This window comes from Podarcis vaucheri (assembly GCF_965113315.1).
Source record: "Podarcis vaucheri genome assembly, chromosome: 6".
Taxonomy (NCBI): domain Eukaryota; kingdom Metazoa; phylum Chordata; class Lepidosauria; order Squamata; family Lacertidae; genus Podarcis; species Podarcis vaucheri.
In genome coordinates this window covers 67,500,780-67,511,408 of record NC_138764.1, presented here as the reverse complement: position 1 = coordinate 67,511,408, position 10,629 = coordinate 67,500,780, and the positions used below count along the sequence as shown (strand labels likewise).

General features: G+C 40.0%; 1 protein-coding gene and 1 long non-coding RNA gene across 4 annotated transcripts in view; one reads left to right on the top strand and one right to left on the bottom strand.

Moving 5' to 3' along the window:
- Positions 1 to 10,629, top strand: part of LOC309535373 — a 214,986-nt gene that overhangs the window by 164,074 nt on the left and 40,283 nt on the right. The gene's annotated exons all lie outside the window — the stretch shown is intronic.
- PFKFB2 (6-phosphofructo-2-kinase/fructose-2,6-biphosphatase 2) overlaps positions 5,180 to 10,629 on the bottom strand; it is a 36,116-nt gene continuing 30,666 nt past the window's right edge. For all 3 annotated transcript variants that reach the window (XM_082228347.1, XM_082228349.1, XM_082228351.1), the window contains one exon: positions 5,180 to 6,084. In XM_082228347.1, coding sequence (XP_082084473.1) covers positions 6,069 to 6,084 — 16 coding nt within the window. In that variant the 3' untranslated portion in view covers positions 5,180 to 6,068. The remainder of the gene's footprint in view (positions 6,085 to 10,629) is intronic.

The following is a 10,629-nucleotide window of genomic DNA, read 5'->3' as shown; positions in this document are numbered from 1 at the left end:
CAGGAGTGCCAACATGGCCCGGCAACCTGGGTGCCAGGGGCCGTGGGTGCCATGCAGCGTGAATGGCCCTGGCGCCAAAATTCGTGGATCCCCGGCCCCTTCATGGGGAATTTTGTGGATGCTCAGGCACCCAGGACCTATGCTTAGTTCCAAACACAATACATACTAGGGTTTGGCAGTGCCGGATTTACGTATAAGGTAAGCAAGCTATAGCTTAGGGCCCCACTCTCTAGGGGGCCCCCAAAAAAATTAAAGGGAAAAAAACCTGGATGTACATTTCCAAAATATGAGATAAAAACAATAAAATAAAACCTACATACAGCAACAGTGTTTTGTGTTGTGTAGGCTCCTATTTGTTATGCGCAAATAAAAAATGGCTTTAGATACCTATTAGGTCCATAAATTACCATATAGCATATATTCAACACACACACAAAAGTGACAATTTGTTCTTGACAAAAGACAGCTGGACATATAAAGGGCCCCATTACCTTCAGTAGCTGAGGGCCTCATCAAGCCTAAATCTGGCCCTGGGGCTTGGACATCTTTTTTTTCCATCACAGGACCCCTTTTCTGTCTTATATTCTGCAGTGTAGTTACATACTACTTAGACACGTCATATTGCCTTTCCGGTAGCGTCGTTCCTTTCACCCACCTACGCTATACTATAATGCCTCTTTCTGGCTCACCCACAGGGCTTAACAATCCAGAATTGTTCTTCCCTCTAGTTCTACTTGCAGCCAATCCGGCTTTTCTCCTACTTTCACTGTCATTTTTCCTCCTGTTAAATTTTTCTTCTTTTGATTCCTTCATCCTCTGTTCCCTTTTACTTATTAGTTCCCTGCTACTTTCCCTTCAGCATCCTGCTTTTCATGGAGCTGCTGTCAGCATTTAAGCAGCGCTTCACAACTCCTGCCACTACCTGTGTTTCCATTTGAGCAAGTTTGGAGAAGCGTGGCATGGAAGGCAAACAAAGCAGCAGCTGTTGAATCCTTCTAACAGATCAGTTTGATGAACAATTGCAGGAAAGTAAGAGGGAGAAACAAGGTTACATTAGTGGAATGCTTTTATTATACTTCACAAATCAAAAAACATTGTGCAAATACCTTGGAACATGAGATTCCAGCATTGTACTATTTAACCTGGACAACAACATGAAAGAAATTCTAGGCATTTCCCCCTCAAATATAGAATTTGAAGGTAAATGTGTTGTTTGCCAGTTCTTCACTTAAACCTACCAGTTTAGCCTATTTCACACACTCATGCATGTCCTTTTTTCAGGGTCTGAACTAATTCTGACCTGCTTAACTGAAGATGTATTTAAAAAACAAAACATATCTATGTTCTACTAATAGGAACATGCAAGGACAGGGCATGCTTCTATTTACTTACTAAAGTGCATAACAGTGCAATAATTACTCTTTCATAAAGCATATAGATCAATCAGATTTCATTTTTAAAATTATTGCTATGTGCAGAGCTTTGGGTAATAAAAAGAGAAGATAAGTCACATTTAGCTACTAATCTAATATGGACAAAACTGTGGTATGTATAACCAACTCCTCACTTACTTTGGGCCATTGACAATTACTTTCTATTCTTTGTCATTCCCATATACTACAGCTCCAACATCTGTGCTTTCATGTCTGTTTGGAACTAGTATATTGTATAATATTTGGTGTGCAATCTATGGAATGCTGTGTGGCAAACTCCTAACACTGAAACTGTTACATTCATTCCAGCGTGTATTTGTGTGACCGAATGCCTTATATTCTGTTGTAGCCAATGGTGATCTGTCTGAAGATGAAACTGAACATTTCAGTTACAAACCTGAATTTTGATTGCATTGCCTACTCAGTGGCATTAAAACAGTCCAAGCTGAAGGCAATAAGCCCCATTGAATTGAATTCTCACATATAAAGCTACAATATATTGTTACATCTGCTATAGGCTGCTGTGAAACAAAACCCCTGCTCTGTGTCAGGGCACACTGCTCTGACATTGGCTCCCAGTACGTTTCTAAGCACAATTCAAAGCGGTGGTGCTGATCTTTAAAGTCCTAAACGGCCTCGGCCCAGTATACCTGAAGGAGCATCTCCACCCCCATCGTTCAGCCCAGACACTGAGGTCCAGCGCTGAGGGCCTTCTGGTGGTTCCCTCACTGCAAAAAGTGAGGTTACAGGGAACCAGGCAGAGTGCCTTCTTGGTAGTGGCGCCTGTTCTGTGGAATGCCCTCCCATCAGATGTCAAGGAAATAAACAACTATCTGACATTTAGAAGACATCTGAAGGCAGTTCTGTTTAGGGAAGTTTTTAATGTTTGATGTTTTATCGGTTTTTTAATATTCTGTTGGGAGATGCCCAGAGTGGCCGGGGAAACCCAGCCAGATAGATGGGGTATAAATATTAAATTTATTATTATTATAAATAGTAGTATTATAGTAGTAGTAGTAGGCCCACTTTAAAGCTGGCCAGAGGGGCTAGATAACCAGAGACTCTACTAGATGATAACTGAGCTCCTCCATGAAAGGATCTATTCCTGCATTGGAAGAGTTAAGCTTTCCATGCGCTCAGTCAACTGGTCTCTTCTGACAGAAAAGAACCTTCTCTATCTGGAAAAGTGAATCAGTCAAGAAGCCTGGGGTAGTGCCAAGTTCTCTGACTGAGCCATGCTCATTATCCAACCTATCTTAGAAGCTACTGTTTAAGATAAAATGGGATGTTTTCGTGAGCATGTGTACTAGACTACAGCCTAGTTGTACAGTTAAGGGCACAAAGACAACAACAGCTTTGGTAAGTCATGCAATGGGGTGACAGTATCATACCCTCCAATATTTCTCCGATGAAAATAGGGACACCCTATTCCATGATAATAATAATTTTATTGTTTATACCCCCCTCACCTGACCGGGTTGCCCCAGCCATGATGGGTGGCTTCCAACATATATAAAAACATAATAAAACATTAACAAACCTCCCTATACAGGGCTGCCTTCAGATGTCTTCTAAAGCTTGCAGAGTTACTTATCTGCTTGTCTCCGGGGTCACATAACTCCATACCCTCCAACATTTCTCCGATAAAAATAGGGATGTTCTAAGGGAAAGCGGGACATTCCGGGATCAAATCAGAAACCGGGACGGCCTCTGTAAATCTGGAACTGTCCCTGGAAAATATGGACACTTGGAGGGTCTGCAGTATGTATCTACTGAATGATTATCAGATGTCATAATGATTTGTTTTATTATTGAGGCACTGAGCATGGGTACCATTGTAATGAACCAAAATCAGCATAGGATTGCACTTGAATGATTACCTACTAATGTCTGTGCTTTTAAAACACATATTTGCATTCTGAATCTAAGGCAACAGCACATTACTCACAACACTAGTTTTAGATATACAAAAGGAAATTTCAGACATCCCTGACCAGAAAGCATCTTGGTCAAGACAGGCTGTTTGTGGCAGAAACAACCCCCAGCATTAAGAAGATTATTATATCACAGCAGTGATTTTAGTCAATGAAGATCAAACTGCTCATTAATAAGCAGTCACATTCATATGTCCTGGCATTTAAAACATATTTATTATTTACCTCTTGATGGAAGCAAGGAGTCATTATCAAAAACATTCCCTCATAAAACTGTGCAAAAGATACAGCAGTATATTGTGCATAGAGGCAATAGGTAGTATATTAATTCTATGGCAACATATTTATCCTAATTGTAAGCAGGACTGTGTACTTTGGTAGCATCACATTGGAATGTGGTTATGGTATGCTTAAATATATTCTATGGAAATTGCTTAATTTTGTGAGACTGTCCCCTATATATTTTCTTTATAAACATCAAGAGTAACAGTAACTCTGCAATCCTATGCATACCTACCTGGGAATAACTCCTATTGAATAGGGTACTTTTGAGTAAACAAGGATAAGAATAGGAAAGCAATTCTTATTTTTATCTGTAAGCCACCTTGAGACCCGCCAGGAAAAAAGGCAGAGCATAAATAAATTAATAATATTAATAATAGGAATGATTACACTAAACCCTTTTTAGTGGGCTCAATCAGCAGAAATAAAAAATATGCTATTAATCCATTATGTAACACAGAGCTTTACAAACTTTTCATGTTGGTGACACACTTTTTAGACATGCATCATTTTGAGACACAGTAATTTGCTGGCAAACCGGAGATTAAACTAACTCCTTTCCAGCCCCGAGAGAAGCGCGACACACTAGCACACTAATGTGTCGCGACACACAGTTTGGAAAGCTCAAACTCACTCCATATAGATTTCTCTCTATTCTGTTCAGGATTCAGAAAAAAAGACACACAATAATGCCTGAATGAACTTCTGAACCTACAATGCCCTGCCCTGCAAATTACGCTATGCCAAACTAGGCCTGGGTATGAATGTGTGGGCTCTGAGAGAGATGGTGGCCACTGACTTTGCTCCTCCCTGGCCATTCTGTAGCTATGCCATGACTTAAGAAAAGCCTGCTGCATCAGGCCACTAGCCCATCTACTCCAGTGTCCTGTTCTCACAGTGGCAAAGCAGATGGCTGAAGGCAGGCAGAACACAAGCAGAACAGCAATCTGCTCACTCGCCATTTCCAGCAGCTGACATTTAGAGGCATACTGCATCTGACAGTGCAGATGGAAAATGCCATTGTGCCTAGTAGTCGCTGATCCCCTCCCCATGAATTTGCCCAATCCTCTTCCAAAGCCAAAGTACATTAAAATAAATTATTAGTATTTAATAAGAATCGCCTGACTTTCTTAAGCCAATGGCCCATCTTTAGTAGTATGTCTACCAACAGTGAAAGACAGGTGTTTCAGGATGGTTAGCAAGAAATTCTAGAGTCTGTTAATTTCTATTAATCCAAGCCATGAAAATGGATCTTGCATAGTCAAATGAATCTTGCCTTTGCTCTTGGAAACCTTAATGCTAGCATTTCATTAAGCTGTGTCTATTTTTGGAATGGGCACTGAAAAGCTAAGATATCATATCTCCCCATGATTGAATGTCTATGAAAAAAAGCTCCAGAAACATTTCAGAGTTCCCACAGAACCAAATGAGAAAAACAACTAGATTTTGCTTGGGCTTTGTGGCAGTACTGTCAGTGTTTCAATGTCACATATTTAAGAAAATTCATCATGTCTTCATGCTTCATATTTAGGCAGAAGACTCCTCTCAGGATCTCTTCTACAAGGAAGAATCTTCCTAAGTATTAAAAATGCAATTTAGATTGGGCAGACAAAACACAGGTTGTGGTTGTGATGATAGCAGACAAGAAACATAACACATAAGAACAGCTTCCTGGATCAGGCCAAAGGCCCATCTTGTCCAACATCCTGTGCTCATAGTGACCATCATGAACTACATTTCCCAGAACTACCTTGTCAGGAACTGGGTGATTTAAATAGATTTGAAAGTGATTTAAATTTGAATGGCAAATATGCCTTAAAGATACATGATTTCTCGAAGATCTAAAAGTGCATCACCAGAGCTTGAGAGGTTCAAAATGAGTTTGCTCTAGAGCAGGTATGGTGAGTATCTGACTCTCCAGACATTCCTGAACTACAACTCCCCTTAGCCCCTAGTAAGCATGGCCAATGATCAGGATGATGGGAGTTCAGCAACATCTGGAAAGCCAAAGGTTCCCTGCACCCGCTCTAGTATTTAGATTAGACATAACTAAACTCAGCCCTCCAGATGTTTTGGGACTACAATTCCCATCACCCTTGACCACTGGTCCTGTTAGCTAGGAATGATGGGAGCTGTAGTCCCAAAACATCTGGAGGGCCAAGTTTGCCTATGCCTGATTTAGATGTTGAGTAGCGTGATATTTTTCACAAAGCAAATTTTCAGCACTACCATTTTTAGAGATATTAAGAGAACTTGTCATTGGTCCAGAAAACTAGCTAGTCCACCATGCTTTAGTTTCCTGAGACAACAGCTACATTTAACACTCAGGATGTTGATCAAGGGTTGCAGTCCCAGGTGGCTTATTTTCTGAGGCCTCCGTGACGATTTCCCATCACACAAGCGGAATGCTTCTACAGTGCTATGCCAGCTGTTCTCTGGAAAGGAGAAACCAAATGCAAAAGTCAAAACTATGAACATTTAGATCCTAAAGGAATTCCACATTGCCATTCTCAATATTGCTGATCACTTTTTCATTAACTGTGAGATCATTCAGTTAAATGCATGATGTTGGACCACATAAGATCACTGGAATTAAAGTAATGTTTCACAAACAGTACAAAATTGTGCTCTACTTCTAGAATGATTAAGTCTTCATGGCATCTCCACCTTCAAATCCTCATTCAATATACTCATCTAGCTGCCAAATTCATAGCACCACCCCTTCTCTCAGCATCTGTACGCATGTTTGTTATGCTACTCTAGCCTAACTCAGCCATCTTTAACTTGTAACACATGCCTTTATTTCCTCCCAAAAATGGCTAATTGGTATTGTACATTAAAAAAACTTTAACTTGTCATTTTCCAAACTATGATGTTTTAAAAAACAACAGATCTATTATTTAAAAAGGCACATAAATCCATTTGCAATCATCAATCTGGCTTGAAACACACTGATCTGCAGAAATATTGCAAATGAATTCTACAGTTTTCTTCTCTTTGACTATTACATAATCAGGGAAGCCCACTGTCTGTCCTTGTCACAGCTATATCCTGTCTTATTATCTTTCCATATAATAATTTTAATTAGGGTTCATATGGAATTCAAATAAGTATAACAAGTCTGACTGCAATGAATTCCACACATGCTCAAAAAATAATTTTGCATTGCTCATCACATTTGTTAATTTTGCATTTCGAAGTGCATTCAAACCAATTAAAGCCGCAGTCCACAACACATTTATGAGAGATCCCCACTCAACTCAGATGGATTTACTTTTGAGTAAAACTTGCTCAAAGACAACTTTTGTGGATGTGTCCAATAACTTCATCTGCAAATTCGTTCTTTATAACATGTATTTCATGCATTCATAGTTGGTCATATATGATTATTAAATGCAAATACTTGCAAATACTCACAAAGTTGAGCTTAAGCGACCTGTCACTGGCACATTTTTTTTAAATGGACATTGATGAAATGAACACAGGAATAAAAACAAACAATGCTTGATTCAAGAGTTCCTTAAACCTTATTTTGTATTTCGGGCCTTGACACCAAAAAGAACTTTTATTTCTAGGGCAGCCTTCTCCAATCCTGTGCTGGGACTAGTGGGAATTGTGGCGCAAAACATCTGGAAGACACTAAGCTAGGGGAAGGCTGCTTTAGGGTATGGTTCACATAAGAATATATATATATATATTTGCCTTTCATACACCTCTTTTAAATGCTCAAAGACCTGTCCAGGGTTAAGAGATGCTAGGTTTCAGTCTGAAGTGGCCAGTCATAGCTCTCTGATGATTGTGCAATGCCTGCAAACATATCTGTCACATTTATACAGGTATGTATAAGATGTAGAGTGGGACCCAAAGGTCAGCCTTCCATAAAGCATGGTGATTTCAAGTTCTCCCTTACAATGCTCTCCCAAGAAACTCTTCTAAAGTCTGGAGCCCCACCACTGGCTGGTCCTTCCCCATAGAAGTGCTTTCCACCTGCACATGGATGTGAATGTTTGGATTCCAGCCACGATGTGCAAAGCAACCACTTACCCTTTACATCTGCATGAGCTCCACACAATTGAGAAAGTGCATTTTTGCCTCCAGCTTTAAAAATTGTTACTGATTTTGAAAAGAGTGCCAGCACAAAGTAATGAGAAAGAAAAGCATTGCAGCATGGTGGTTTGCAGTGGGTGAAATTTTATTTACCTGGTCCACAAGAAAGTTCACAATTGCTAATACAATTATTTAAGATGTCTCATTACAATATTGATATTCAGGCTTCCAGTCTAAAACTGTCAACCTTTATGGAAAAAAACCTGCTGGTTTTATGACTTCTACTTATTTCTGCACAGAAAGTTAACAACTGGCAGTTTGATGCTTTTTAGAAGTATACATTCACACAGCATAATTGCACATATACACACCTGCAAATTAAATGAAATAAACCAAGAAGATATGCATACAGAGCAGACATGATTGAGATATAAGATCCAATAAATTTGTCATAGGTAATTGGGCGGTAAATTTTTGCCTAAATGAAACTATTATGTAGAGAAATGAAACACTGTGCAGTATTTTAACTTACAATTATATAGGATGAAAAATATCATTATCTACCTGAGTGCTTTCATTCACATGACATCAACATGAACATAAATATGGCTATAGTTACAAATGCACCACCACATAAAGCCATGGTGCATCTCTCAATTTGAGTTGTTTCCTGGGCAATGCAACTTAATAGTGGTTCTAGGCCTTGGTCTTAATTTAAGCCACAATTAACAGCATTAGTATTTGGATTCCCATGGAGTGTAATAATGGTCTCATTTGTATGTCCCTGCTTAGTCGATAATCTGGAATGATGGGGCAATACAGTAATAATGGAGCCTCCTGCATTTGAGCCAGCATAAGCAATGCATCCTTGATTATCCAGTTGCTCCTGCCTATTGACATGTGTCAAAACCATAAACTGCACAGCAAAACAGTTCTATATGCATTAGCCTTCAATTATACAATTAAAAAAACTTCTACTGAATGTATAACAAAGTTGTTGCAGCAAAAAGTCATCTTGTATATGATAACATCCTTGTTCTGGCACTTGGAAATTTTTGAGGTTTATAAAAGAAACAGATGGGCAAAATGAATTACACGTGTGTGGGGGTGTGCGTGTGCGCATGCACACGTGCTGAGAGAGACCTCCACAGTGCTCTGATGGCATCTTTATAAAGTTACCTTTGACCATATGCAAAACATTCATATTTACACATACAGGAGATCATTATTTAAGCTTGTGCATTATTGCAGCTTTGGTAAAAGTCAAATTGCTTACAGTGTACATATAAATAAACACATAATATTTATTATGATTTCACTATTATTTCAAGTTCACCATTAGAGAGCCAAGGAAAACAAGGCACATTGCCCTCTAACTTGAAACACATTCATTTGTTCTAAGAAACACAGGACGGTGATTCATCTCTGAAAATGCTGACCACAAATTATCAAATGAAGAATAAATCAATCAAACTTACTCCTAATTCCATACTTCCAATAAAGGTTTAAAGAATCATCAGAGATCTCTGAGCAAGAGACTACAGGAAAAAAAGAGATGTCCAAACATGCTAGGAAATGAATTTGCTGAAATGAACTAATTGAAGTCTAATGTGTTTTGGCTTGGGTGTGCAGACTGATGGAGAACCCATCTTAACCAGCCTAGTCTTAAAATTGTCTCTACTATCTTCTACAGCCCTGATTTTCTAGAGGTTAAGCTCGCATCCCACTAACCATGTGCTTTAGCCATGAGCCGCATTCAAAAGACTGGGAAGAGCAAAGTGGCTGTGAGTGTTTCTTCGGTTGCCTGCACATTGATGCGTCCTTACCACAACAAAGTATCACATAGGATTTTTAAAAGAATTAATCTTGGGTCATATGTTGCAGACTAAAACTGCTGAAGTCTAGCATATGAACTTCTAGATTAAGGGTGCAATTCTAACCCCTGATCCATAGAACTAGAGGCGATTAGGATGCCAGAGGTGTCCCTCCATCAGGCTCTGGTGTTGGTGGGGAGGCTCCGCCACCACATAAGACCTCACTGTGCCCGCCAAAGGTGCTGGCTTGTGCTGGTGGTGCTCCTTTTAAAAAAAGTTGGTCTCTCCCCTTTCCTGACTGGTAGGAGCTGATGTGGCTTTGAATGCAGTAGTGGCTCTGACACTCTGAATGCCCCCAGGCCTGGATGACCCAGGGTTGGGGTTGCTCTGTAAGGGTAATACAGAATAAAGTCCTAGATAAGAAGCTAAACTACATAATCACTTTTTGAGGTCATCTCTCAAAGTTTGAGGTCATCTCTCCCAGGGCTAGCGGACTGCTTGCCGGCACCCAGAAGCTTGGGGCGCGCTGAGCTCCGCACGCCCCAAGCTTCGGGATTAGCGCAGCGCACCTGGGGGGGAAATAAATTTTTCCCCCTTTATTTCCCCCCCCCCCCAAAAAAAAACTAGGTGCGTCCTATGGGCCGGTGCGTCTTATGGGGCGAAAAATACAGTACTTCTATGCCTGCTAAGCTTGCATTAGTGTTGAGATAACTGCTCAGGAAAAACCAGAAAAATCACAATGCACGCTTATATTGGTTTTGCTACAGCTTTGTCTTACATGACGATAGAATGCCATTCACAAACCCCCTACCAGTCCATTCTGAACATGGTGTTTCAGTACTAGCAACTAGTTACCTTTCCATTTGTAACGTCTACATGAAAACTGGCTTTGTATGATGAGCTACCAGTAAAAAGAATAATTTAAGGCCACTCAGCTACAGACAACAGCAATTGAATGTATAGCACTAGGGGTAAAAAATTGTGCAAGTGTGGGTGTCTTGGCTCAGATTCTCAAAGAGTATGTGCTCCCCACTCTCTTTTACTTCCTTTATGTGTTCATTAGCCTAAGATGAGCAGGCTAATGCATTTTTGCCTCTGAAAGCAAAACCTAGATATGTT